Source organism: Ochotona princeps, chromosome 1 (genome assembly GCF_030435755.1).
Source record: "Ochotona princeps isolate mOchPri1 chromosome 1, mOchPri1.hap1, whole genome shotgun sequence".
Taxonomy (NCBI): Eukaryota; Metazoa; Chordata; class Mammalia; order Lagomorpha; family Ochotonidae; genus Ochotona; species Ochotona princeps.
Window position 1 is genome coordinate 77912660 of NC_080832.1, and position 13594 is coordinate 77926253.

Sequence of the window (13594 nt, forward strand, 5' to 3'; positions counted from 1 at the left end):
GATGCTTTCCAGTATTCCACAGCCCCTTCCAAGCTGTTCTTCAAAAGGTCTATTACACCTTGAAGACAAAAGGCTAAAAAATCCCATCAGTAAAATAAACCACATTCTAGCTAAGAGCTAACAAAATGTGCTTAAGTGTGTTGCTTGTGTGAGTTGACCTTCAAGAGTGTATATGCCAAAATATTGAGAAAAAACTTCCAAGTATATCTGTATGATAAATTGTGACATCATAGAAAACCCCTATTGGAAATCTATTGAACTTTTAAATAAACTCAATGTCTCCTGTATATAATCACAAGTTTCCATAAGAGATTGGGTATTTTTCCAAGTAGTTAGTAAGACAGGCTTCAAAATTATTAAGGATCTTTACAGTTCAGAATTAAATTCTTCTTTTGTGAGATTTATTTTATTCTTATTTGAAAGGCCAAGTAACAAAGAGAAGGAGAGATAGATTTTTCCCATCCACTGGTTCACTACCCAAATAGCCCCAATGGCTGGAGTTGAGCTAATCTGAAGCCAGGAACCAGAAGCTTTGTATCGGTCTCCCACATGTATACAGGGGCCCAAGGACTTGAGCCATCTTGTGCTGCCTTCCCTGTTCATAGGCAGGGAACTGAATTCAAAGTGCAACAGTCAAGACACGAACCAGTGTCCATATGGATGGAATGCCAGCTACACTTGTTGGGTGTCAGGGAGGGAGTGAATGAGATTGACTGATTTTTCCAAGGTCACATAGTAAGTGATAAGCCATGACCTGAAATGTCAGCCCTCTAGATTAAATTAATTATAAGTTTTTTTCCAGTGGGAAATGAATAATATTCAGTCACATAATTAAATATCCCAGAGACATTCATGTGTAGCAGTGCTTATCAATTCCATCTATTCAGTTCTCTGGTCAACATTGTACTTGAACATCTTACAAAAATTATGATTTTTGCATTAAAATTTTACCCTTTACTGAGATGTAAAAGTTCAAGATATGCAATACAGCATATGAAAATTAATCTGAAAATAAATTAAGTGTGACAGACTCTTTGCCTGGATATTCCCAACGAACATAAATCTTAGAATGATCTAAACTCAGTTGTCCCTAGATCTGCTTTTCTTTCATTGCTTCTATAGTTTGTATTTCTATCTGCTCGTAGCCCAATGATGACATTTTGGACATAGATGTTTGAGCTACTTGTCGAATCTTCCCCCTTTGCTCCCTCCTGCTCAACGGTTCTTCAAATGTTCCCTTTTAAACACTCCTCAAATCTTTCTTCTTTCTTGATCTCAGACACTACTGTTGAAACCCTAGCCATCTCTTTCTAACACTGTTGCAAAAGCTGTCTAATTTATCTGGGAAGATGTTCTGGCCCCTCAAACATCATCTTTCAAACATCAAATCAAGAAAGTTGTACTTTAGTTACTCTTATGTTTGTAATCCTTTATGTTGATTGCAAACAGGAAAAAGCCAAGATGAGGTCCCGAGGCCTTTATCTACCATCTGGTATTCTTTGTATTCAAGGTAATATTTCACCAACATTCAACTGTTTATTACTCTTTATACACATATTTATAGACGTATTTCCACTGTGAAAAGTTATCCTACCAATTGACATTCAGGGAAGGTATACAACCTTTTGAGAAGTCCTCCGTGAGCTTTCCTTCCCCACGTGGGTTAGGTTGAAAGGGCTAACATCTGGACTTAAACCAGTCACTGTATGTGAAATTACTGTGTAGATGGCTGTGTTTGGCTTTCCCTCCAGATGGCAAGAACTGTTGAAGCAAATGCGGAACCTGACACACATAGCAAAGGTTTTGAATGCACAAGTGAGTTAGTTAATGCTTATTCCTCACATGCACGTTAGCTAATTTTTGTAGAAACTTTTATATTCCCAAATTAGGAAGTACTTCAGTTTTCATTGTACCCACACCATATTTCAGTCCTTATACTGTCAATGGAGTTGCTGTTGCTAACATATACTATTTTTGCTACATTTGTTGATTGTCAGAGGCTGAGTTAGTGAGATTAACACGTTTTCCAAGCTCACATAAAAGTGATGAGCCATGTGTCATCATTCACTACATCTTCATCTACTCACATTTTTACTCCATTGTCAGATCTTTAAGGAGTGTGTCTGAAACAAAGCTGACTTTGAGTAACATCAGGAATAGTAGCAACCAACCTTTACTGAGTACTCATACTGCTTTGTATGTCTGACTTTATATTAGCTTCACAGTGTTCTATGCTTCTGGTCCTATTGTCAAAACAACTTTACAGTAAGCAATTATTTCATGTGAATTCCTAGAATTAAAATCACTATACATGGTAATAACTGTTTCTGTTCTATTAGTTATGATTTTAAAATTAATTTTAAGAACATTTGTGGATTTAAATAGAGCTTGCAGAGATAATAGGGTTTTCAATATAGTTCACAGTTTCCCTTATTAACACCTTACATTAGTATAACACTTCTAATGATTATTGCAATAACATTGAGTTTGTACATTATTCAGCTTCTGTAGTTGTAACATGATTAGATTGTGGTTACGGGTTTGGGAGAGAAAGATTACAAAGGGAAACTCGTTTTTCTTACATCAAACTAAGTGCACTCGCTATGAGGATACTTGGAAAATATAGTGGGGAATGGAATCAGAAAACTAGTTTAGGGCTCCGAAATGTGGCTAGGCAAGTAAAACTGCAGCTTGCAATGCCAGCATCCCACATGGGCACCAGTTGAATCCCAGCTGTTCCACTTCTGATTCAGTTTCCTGCTAATGGCCTGGGAAAGCAACAGAAGACGGCCTGAGCTCTTGGTTCTCTGCCGCACACATAGAAGAGACGCAAAGGAAGTTCTTTGCTATTATGGCTGTTTGGGGAGTGAACCAATGTTTAAGAGATCCGTTCTTCCCTCTCTATGACTCTTTCAAATAAATAAAATAAATCTCTAAAAAGACACCAAGTTTATTTTGGTGAAAGAACATTCGAATCTGATGTGTAATTTTTTCATAATATGCATTTCCATGAACTTTTAAAAGATTTTATCTATCAATATTTCTTACTTCTGTTGCCAGAAACCTTGACCATGCTTGTAAGTTTCTCCATTGTAGTTGCTCTTCTCATTACCCCTGCCCCCACCAGAATATTGTACTTTTTAGAAAGAAGTTACTACAGTGTCCACTTAAGGAATGGGCTGTTGGGCCCAGCGCAGTAGCCTAGCGGTTTAAGTACTAAAGTACTAAAGTTCTAATCCTGGAAGCCCCATTGTGGCCTGGGAAAACAGTCAAGGACAGACCAAAGCCTTGGGATCTTGCATCCGTGTCCTGGCTTCTGCTTTGGATCGGCTCAGGTCTGGCTATTGTGGCTACTTGGGGAATGAATCATCGGACAGAAGATCTTCTCTGTTTCTTCTCCTCTCTGTATATCTGACTTTACAATAAAAATAAGTAAATTTTCTTTTTTTTTATTAATTATTTTGCATTATGTTACAGTTTCATAGGCTCTGGGAATCCCCCCCACGCCCCTCCCCCCTGGTGGCTTCCTCCACCTTGATGCAGTATTACAGTTCAAATTCAGTCAAGATTCTTTCCTTGTAAACATATACCAAGTATAAAGTCCAGCTATTTATTGTCCAGATGGGTTGAACAGTCTCTTGGGGAGACCATTTCTGGTCCGTAAAATAAGTAAATTTTCAAAAAAAAACAAAAAAAAAACAGGAATGGGCTGTTGCGTTTTTCCTCTTTAAAGGTGGAATATCTGAATTATTTACATGAATTATTTGGAAATCTTACGAAAAAATATCTTTCTTTCCTTATTTTTATTTAAAAATACACTAACTTATTTATGGGCTCATGGATATTTATTTTACATCAAAATTATTTATTTGGTTGTAAGGCAGAGTTATGGTGTGGGGGCAGACAGAGAGAAAGAAGGGAGAGAGAGAGACATCTTTCATCTATTGGCTTGCTTCCTGAATTTCTGCAACTGGAAACCAGGAGCCTGGAACTCCATCTGGGTCTCCCACATGGCTGATAGGGGTCCAAGCTCTTGGGTCATATCCACTGCTCTTCCAGGGCACATTAGCAGGAAGATGAATCGGAAGTGGAACAGTTGGGATGCACCCAGTGCACATTAGATAGTAGGTTAATTCACTGTGGCATAATGCAGGCCCTTCCTTTACACTCAATCCAGTACTATTTATCTGACTTGTTGCTCGAAATGTCCCAGCTTTAGGCACAGGGAACTCTTTCCTTTGGCTTCTGTGTCCCTCTGCTACTCTCTACTCTCTGCTATAAGACGATGTTCTAGGCGTATTTTATACATTTCCTGTTCCAGTTTTAGAACTAGCCATTTTTTCCAAAGAATCTCGTTACTTGACTGGAACAATCTGAAGTATGAATCCTAAATCTTCCTTGCTAGTAGAAAGTTATTGAATTTAAGCTTTTTAAGCTAATGAATATACAAGAGTAAATTAACCAGATACATATGAATATACCTATATGTGACCACATGTGTCTATATTAAGCCAAACAAGAGTTCACATTTGGATCCAGTATTGTGGTGTAATGTGTTAAACTGCTATCATCCCATATGGGCACCAGTTAGTGTTCATGTTCAAGCTGCTCCACTTCTGAATGATAAGCTCCCTGCAAAAAATGGCCTAAATAGTTGGGCCTCTATATCCATGTGAGCAATTTGGATGTAGTTCCTGGCTCTTGGCTTCAGCCTGTCCCAGCCCTGGCTGTTGTGGCCAATCAGGAATGAATAGGCAGATGGAAGATCTCTCTCTTTGCTCCTCTCTCTGTAAGTGTTCCTTTGAAGAGTTCACAGTGGCGTGTCCAACTCCCATCTACCACTACATAGATCATTCTAGCCACCTCCGTTTTCTTACCTGTAAACTCACACTTAACAATGAAAAACTTGACTACCACCATTTTCACCAGTTAACTACAATATTCAATTCTCGTATGTACACAGCAGTATCAGAATTATTGCATGTAGTGCTTTTAAAAATACTTATTTCTTACTTGAAAATCAGAGTTACATGGAGAGAGAGAGAGAGAGAGAGAGAGAGAGGCAGAGAGAGATCTTTCATCTGCTGGTTCACTTCTCAAATGGCTGCAGTAGCCAAAGTTGCAGTTGTTGGAAGCTGAAAGCCAGGAGTTTCTTCCAGGTCTCTCATGTAGGTGTGAAGACTCAAGGATTTGAGCTCTGTTCTGCTACTTTGCTGGACCATGAGCAGAGAGCTGAACTGGAAGTGGAGCAGCCAGGACACAAATTGGCACCCATATGGGATGCTAGTTTTATGGGCAGTGGTTTAACCTACTTTGCACTGTGCTGGTTCCTTGTAGATTACTCATTTTCTTTTCAAGATTTATTTATTTTATTGGAAAGGCAGATCAGATTAACAGAGAGGAGAGACATAAAGATCTTCTATTTGCTGGTTCACTTCCCAAATGGCCACAATGGCCTGAGCTGAGCCAATCCAAAGCCAGCAGCCATGAGCTTCTTCCAGGTCTCCCAAGTGGGTACAGGGTCTCAAAGGCTTTGGGCCATCCTCTACTACATTTCCAGGCCACAAGCAGGGAGCTGGAAAAGAGTAGAAAAGTTGAAGAGGTTCAGCATTCTGCAGGTGCTAAGGTTTTTTTTTGTTTTGTTTTGTTTTTTGTTTTTTACTGCTGTGTGAGTATTAGTGAAGGGCATGGAGCAATCCCCTTCCCACCCAGCCCTGGTTCCTGCAGATTGCCTGCATTGGCAGGACCTCTCTCTGTGCCACCCAGCCCACCTCGAGGGCCTCCAGCTCCCCTGGACAATTATTCTATGGTCTCCTTCCCTGGCAGGTCAAGTCTTCTGGTTGTCCACATTCAGATGGATTCACCTCTGAACATGATGGGCCTGTTGCTAAGGATCTTCTGAACAAGCTCAGAGCCATCATCAGCATCACTGCTAATGTGCAACTCCACCCCTTTCCTATAATGTTGAAAGGATTCTTCTGGTTCCAATTTGTGCCGCTCAGGAGACAGATTGCCAGAGAGTGGCTGGTGCTTATCAGAGGGTCCACAATTCTTTGGAACTCAATACCATCCTGCTCACTAGCTTCACAAACAGGGCTGGATTCCCTGTGGGGAAGAATGCCTGTTAGTTGCTCTCATACTTTTGAAGTATGAATTATATGCTTCAGGTGTTTGTGATGGAATCTGAGATTCAGGATTGGACTCTGTGTTTCTTGACTCCTTCAGTTGTCACTAAATTACAAGTCACCTCTTTATACTCCCTGTCATCCTCTTTCTCCATGTGCTTAGCTTCTTTGAGTTGAATTTTCAGGAGTTCCATCTTTTCTTTGTTTTCTAAAGCCTGGTTTTCAAAAACCTTCATACTTCTCTCCTACTCATCAGTAGCTTTTCCTGCTTCTGTCAGCTTTTGTGGTGACATAGAAGGCTGTTTTGGAAGCTGGCAGGAGTCATGCCACCTGCTCCATGGACATGAGCTGCCTCTCCTCAGGTTGCTCTGGCTTTGCTCGGTGCTCCCAGAAGTCACTCTGCTGCTTTTCACTTTGTAGGCAGAAGACATTTCTTTTGCAGGTGGAATTCAGTTTCATTTGGAGCAAGAAAATCTCAATGTAATAAGAATTATGTGTTCACTTTGTTTCTAGAGAGCCTGCTTAGGGCCAACAATATTGGACTGGACCACAGCCCTAGGAGAAAGTTTCCCAACAGGCTCGAAAAATTTCCAGACGGTATAAAGGAGCTATGTATAGGTTTTGATGGGTACAAAAAGATTCAAAGCAGAATAGTTTTTAAATCTCTTTTGTCTCATATAACTACATGCAATTCAATGTAGTCATGCTGCTCCTTCAATATTTTGGTTAGGAATTTTTTCTGCCGGATATCCTAACCCACCACTCTTTAACCAACCTTTGATTAAACTGTTGTGTACAGACTTAAATCAGACAACTTGAGAGAAGGGAGATCTCCATTCAATACTTTGTTCCTCATTTCCTTATGCAGTCTCATCAGAATGGCCTTTATCCAAACCCATTTACACCAGTATATTGCTCACAAATGTGTAAGTGGTCTGTAAGAAGATATAAGCTTGTCCTACAGTGCTGGGGTCCGTGCAGTAAGTGTGGATGGCACGAAGGTGTGAAGAGAACGGCTCCCCTGCTTGGCAGGGCCCGGGGGGAGCTTCCAGCTGTTTGGCAGGGCCTGGCGGATTTCTCTCTAACCATCTTGACGCAGTCTCACCACCTTTTTGCATGGAAAATCAAGCACCCCACTAAGAATTCTGTGATCTACTGAGGCATTGTTTGCCCCTGTGAGATGGCTTTTGCCACCAACATGAGCTTGACAGTTAATGTTATTGATAATGTCTTGGTGAGTGGGCCTTTAACTGCGCACAGGAGTGCAATTGAGCCCATGCCATTTTTGGACACCTTATTGGGTACTTAACATTGCGTCAGAATTTGCTCCAGACATGTGGCACTCCTTCTGGGAAGGGGCTTGAAAATATCCTAAATATTAATGCAAGTGATGGGAGTGAGGGCTGAAATTGCTATAGCAATAAATATAGTTGTTATTATCTCAAAGACTAGCCTGTCTTTACGATTTTTTGGAGCATAGAAAATGAAACTGTTTTAGCTGCTTTTATAATTATGAGCTAGAGGAATTAAGGATGATTTTATTAAGGAAAAATGCTTTTGATTATTGTTTCATTGTTTATGGAGTTGTAGAATCCATAGTTGTAGAGGAATTTTATATTTGAAATTTCTGTCTTAGAGTTTAGGTTTTTTCCCTTGTAACCTATTTTCCCATTAAATAATGGGTAAATTGTAGAAATAGAAATGTGGTAGGAATGTACTACTAATTAGCAGGTAACCGCATGTGCCTTGGCCTTGGAGTCCTGGCTGTCGCTCCATGGCTGTTGTTGAAGAATAAATAATGGCTTGCTTTGAAGAATCTGAATGCAGTATTTTGCAGCATTATCTTTAGGGGCACCTGCTTAGCCTTAAAGTGCAGACGGAGTGACCAAATGTCTGTACATGCCCCCTTAGTCTTGAAGTAAAAATAGAACAATTAGTTGTTAGTGTAGAAGCTTGTGAGGTGTCTGAGTAAATAAAAAGGACAGCTTTTTCTTGGGTAGTTGTGAGAACGCACCAAGTGTCTGTGTCTGTGTCTGTGTCTGTGTGTCTTTCTTTATCGCCGACTCCACGCACCCTTCCCAAGCTCCGAACTCGGCTGGAGCTGGGCTCTGGCAAGTGGCACTACAGTCCCTCTCTTCTGAGCTTCCCCCCAAAAACTCTTCATGTTCTGCTCATGGCAGTTCAGGCCTTTCCTAGCCTGGTCCTCCCAATTCTTCCAGCCTTTACCCATTTCCAAGGTGGCTTGAATTTTTTTTCAATGAATAGTACCACTTCTCAGTATCAATTTTTTCCTGAGTCTCCTCTTTTGTTTTCTGCCACTTTTTTCCTAAATTTGTTTCTATAAATTTAATCATACCAAAGAATGGTAAAATTTTTAAAGCACAAAGATTTACTTCTTGCAGTTCTAGAGGCACTTCAACATTAAGGGAACTTACAGTTCTAGAGACACTCCAAGATTAAGTGGCTGTATCTGTTAAGGGACATGTTCCTACAGCATCTCTTGGAGGAAAGAGAAAGAACAAAAGACCCCTTGCAGTTGAACTTACAGCCTCAAGTGTTTTTATGATTGGCATTAACTCATGTGTCAGGGTGGAGCCCTCAAAAGCTGAACACTTTCCAATGGATTGTGTCTCCAACACATGAACTTTGGGGGGACATGTAGGAGGCTTAGGTTCTGGTCAGTTTTTCCCATTTGTAAACTGCTTTGAATTGAGTATTGGACTGTGATCTTAGGGGTATAGAATGGGTAACTTCTATGCTCCATTATTGTTGTACATTTGTATAGTTCATAAGTGTAAATAAACATTTTGCTGTCCCAGGTGGAATATGTACAAGGTGGTACCAGGCACCACAACCTCTTAGATTTATCAACCACCAATAATTTTCCTATATGTGACTAGCGCCCCCTAGTGAATAAGAGATTTAAACTGGCTTCCACTTTAAGGAGGCCAGGGAACCTGCTGTTAAGGGCTGGAATAGTGTTCAAAAGTAAAGATGCTGAGGTTTTCTGTGTATGCACGTGAATGTAAGAATCCATTTGTTATAATACTATTACCCACTTCCCTATACCCCCTGAACCTTTTTTTTTTACCGTAATTAACTATGTAAAGATTGTCAACAAAAATACAATAAAAAAAAAAAGAATCCATTTGTTCTTTGAAAACATACAGGATTCCACAATATGAACGTAGTATTCAATTTTCTAGGTCAAGAGTTAATCTAAACTTTGCAGGATCATCAAAGCAAGTGAGTTGATTTTCATTAATATAAAATGTTTTTAATATTAAAATACAGTATGGCATTTTAATTTTGTTTTTACAGCTATTAGAATCATTTTCATACACACAACATGGAGTTGAAGCTTGAGTATTATTCTGGAAAACTTCAATATAGTATATATATATTTGAATTGGTTAGTTAAATTATACAATGTCAGTTGCTTTATCTTCTTTCCCTAAAGCTTCTGCCACCTGCAAAATCCTTCCTGTACTTTGAGAAATGTGACTTGCAATTTTTCATCATAAATACTTATTAATTACTACTTATAGAACTGAGTTAGGTCCTCATCAAGCAACCAGGAGAAATTCCTAGGCACATGAATGCTTCCCATATAAAATAGAAACAATGAATACACAACCAGTTCAACTGGAAAATAAATGACTCAGGTAAAAATATGATTCTATTGACATTCCCTCAACAGTGTGCAAGGGCAGGGTCAATCACACCCTTTTTCCCCCAGTGGTATCCTAAATCAAGAAATGGCGAAAAGATTAGAAAAGTGGCACATTTATTAAGTAAAAGTTACACAGAATGGTGCTTGTATTACTCACAGAGCTCTTGCTTTGTCAGTAACTATTGAGTTATGAACTGCATGTTGTGTTTTAATGCGGCTTCCCAGGGCGAGGTTCTCATATCTTCTCCTGCCTTTTAATCTAGTTTCTTAAAACAAACAAACAAACCACCTCATTGGTGCACTGCATTTCTCTCTCAATTAGATTTCTCTGGTTTTCCTTTTAGAGTCTCCTTCAGGTCGAAGAGGGTTCTCTTAACAGTAAATTCTCTCCCGATTCTCCCTCTTCCCTAGATTTTCAGTGGTTTAAAGCAGCATAATTATCTTGCTTTGGTCATTCCCTCTATAGCAAACCGGTCTCGAGAAAAATCAGACCCTATGGAATTGTATCACAAAATAATAATAATAAAGATCATGCTTTCTTTTCTGGAAAGAAACGTGCATTCATTTGACTGGTGTGTGACAGATAATGGCTACTCTTCACTGCTGTTTCATGAAGACAAGTATTCTTCTTGAGGTATTTAGCGAAATACTCGGGCATGAAGCTCGTCAGGGTGGCCAGCTTACGTGGCGGGTATTTTGGAAACAAGTGACACCGAGGAGGATGAGAGGCAAGGACCAAAGCACCTATGCCATCCTCGCCCACAAAACCAGTCCTTCCCAGGACGTATCCAGGGCGGATGCGAGGTCACCCGCGGGAAGGCGATGCGCGCCTCCTCCGCAGGGGCCTGATGCCCGGCAGCCAGGCAGGGAGGTGCCAGCCTGGGGGTGGGAGAGACGGGCAGGTGTCTCGCCCGGGCGCCGCTGCGGGAGGGACCGCAGGGCGGGGCGGCTGCGGGGCGGCTGCGGGGCGGCGAGCGCCGGGCCCCCAGCGCAGCATCCCTGCGCAACAGCCCCGGTGCGTGGGCGGGAGGACGGCCGCGCCGGCCCCTCCACCCCCGCGCGCCGCCACGTGACGCGGGCGGAGGGGATTGGAGCTGCGGAGGGCGCGAGCAGGCAGACTGGTGCAGCGCGGGGCGCTCGCGGCGGGACCTCCTCCTCGTCCTCCATCTCCTCCCTCCTGCTTCTCCTGGGAGCCTGGGCACCACCTTGTGCAGGGCCGCGCCGGTCCACGTCGCTGCGGCTGCATCCTCCCGCCGCGCCGCCGGGAAAAGGGGGAGAAGACTCAGCTGGGCCGCTCTTGTTAAGAGGGGTCCCCCCGGCTGCTTCTCGCCCGCCCTGGGCTGTCACCCCCCCCAGGTCAAACCCTCCCGTGGGGTCCCCGCTTTTCTCCTGCCACACCCCCACCCCCATCTGCACCCGCTCATCGCCGCGATGGGGCTGCTGGACTCGGAGCCGGGCAGTGTCCTGAACGTGGTGTCCACGGCGCTTAACGACACCATGGAGTTCTACCGCTGGACCTGGTCCATCGCAGGTAAAGGCGCTGGCCTCCCATCCTCGCCTGGGCCCGGAGGCCTTTTCCCTCGCCGTCTGCCCGCGCCGGGAGGCTGGAGCCCGGGGATTTCGGCCCTGCGGCTGGCTGTTGGGGTGCTGCGGGCACCGCGGCCGAGCACTGGTTAATCTGATCCGAACGTTAAGGCCTCCCTCCCCTCCCCCTAACGCTCACGAGATTTGCACGGAGCTGCCACCAGGGCCGCTCAGCCCCTTGGATGCGGGGAGCTGACGTTTAGGATGGAGCCGGTGCAGCCTAGCGTTTTGTCGCGGCTACCGTGCGCCCCGCCTTGTGTTCCCACATCCCCAGAACGCGTCTCACAGTTGCACCTGATGCACTGGCTTCGTTTTAACGTTTAGTAATCGGCCGTTTGGGTGGTGGAAGAGCTGAGGCCGGGCCGGGGGAGAGCTCCAGTGCGAGCTGTCTCTGCTGCTTGTGCCTCCTGGTTGCTTGCTGTCCCACCCACCCGCTAACACTGTCTTCTGCCTAGCTCGTCCATACATAGCATAAATTGGACTGAAATGTTAGATTACATTCCGTGCCTTCTGGAACCTTGAAGAATGGGGCTTTTCCGGCGGCTAAAAGTGATTGTAGTGATTGCCTGTAATGGCTTTGCGCACTGCAGTTCAGTCAGCGGGAGGGGGAGGCTCAAGCGCCGGGAAACAGGGCTTTGGGAAAAGGGGGCGGGGTCTCTACAGCAGCCCTGACAGGATGCCCCAGAAACCTGCGTACACGGGTGATAAGGTGGGCTTCAATCAGCCAACTTTTTCTTTAGCTGTTGCAGCTTGTTTGGCAGGCCTGGCATATGGCTGGTTTGTATGGTTATCCCAAAGAGAGTCATTGTAGTGTAATATCCTTACAGCTTTTCACATCATTAAAAGCTTTTTGAAATCTAAAATGAGTAGGTTTAAACGATTTTTAGAAATAAGCTTATGACTTACTTTTTTCAAGTATTGTTTTTATTTATTTATTTATTTTGCGTTAGCAAATGACATCTCAGTAGTGGAGGAAATTAGCGTTCTGTGTAATGGTTCTGTCTCCTCTCTAGAAGTGAAAATAAATTTCTGTGGTTTTGGTGGTGTTGTTTGAATAAATGACACCGTGGTTACAGCCCAAGTACACTTAGAGTATATGTTGTGGAGAAACTTTTGCTGGAATTGCTTTTGCGTGAAGTGAAAGGGCTCTTGGATGCTGCATTGACTTCTTTAGAAGGGTAGTCAAGCTTGATTGTGAAATTAGCTCATAATTGAGCCACTGCCTCTGGAAATGCTTAACAAGCAGGCGGTTTTTAATGAAGCATTTCTTCTGTGAGTCGTCCTTCCCTCTAGCATCATACTGACATGTTATACCTGCAATATCTGGGAAGAGGTATCCATCCCTTTATCTCTGTGATTTGGGTTCTTTAAATATTGCATCAGGGATCTCATTACACAACTGTGGCCAGTTGAACAGTAGACAAGCTTTTTGGCAGGTTATCATGCTCTGCATGTTTTGGAGTTTGACGTCATCCAGGTCCTCCCAGCTTCATAGCTGGACTTACCCAGGGGCTCTCACTCCATGTATCTTTCTCTTCCTATCCCCAAGCTTTCCCATTTCTTGAGTCAGAAAGATAAACTGAAGCAAAGGTGGAGTTGGGGTACCTTGCTGTGATGCTTGATCCCCTCATGATGTGAGCGCTCAAAATGCCATCAATTAAACAGAAAATTTTGTGTAGCCATCACACGAGCAAGATTGTCACCAGGTGTCAAAGGTCCTATAGAAGAGCTCCAGATGGTGGGGAGTTGGAGTAGCAGGAGAGCACAGGTGACCTCTCACTAGCAGGCCAGAGGGAAGGCACTCTCCCCAGCGGACTATCCACTTTCGAAACCTGAGACTGCTTCCTCGCTTTCTGCAATGAGCTGCCTGTGTGGGCAGAGGTGTTTCTTAACTAGCGCGGAGGCTCGATGGTCATGGCCTGCTCTGCCTGGCTGCAGTATAAGGACTAGTTTCCAGGTGCAGGCAGGACAGCTCTGGCCTCAGTGCAGCTGTTTCCTCTGCTGTCCCTCTGTTCTCTTACTCACGCTGCTCCCACCGCCAAAGACACCACATCTCAGCAAAATCGTTTTGAAAACCTGCATGCAGGGGCTTCAAAGTAGAAAGTAGCTTTGTAGATGAGATTGAGAAGTTGGTGAGTCACTTATGGAAGAGGGAGACATTAGATGGGCAGGACGGAAAAACAGTCTTGAGAAATAGGACTGAGTATGGTGC

The 13594-nt window shown here is 43.3% G+C and overlaps 1 protein-coding gene across 4 annotated transcripts in view; it reads left to right on the forward strand.

Moving 5' to 3' along the window:
* Positions 1–13594, forward strand: part of ELOVL4 (ELOVL fatty acid elongase 4) — a 46341-nt gene that overhangs the window by 5726 nt on the left and 27021 nt on the right. Inside the window, exon 1 of one of the 4 annotated variants that reach the window (XM_004580442.4) lies at positions 11195–11329. The exons of the other annotated variants lie outside the window; for them this stretch is intronic. Coding sequence (XP_004580499.1) covers positions 11230–11329 — 100 coding nt within the window. The 5' untranslated portion in view covers positions 11195–11229. Of the gene's footprint in view, positions 1–11194; positions 11330–13594 lie in introns of those variants that run through there. 4 annotated transcript variants of the gene reach the window in all.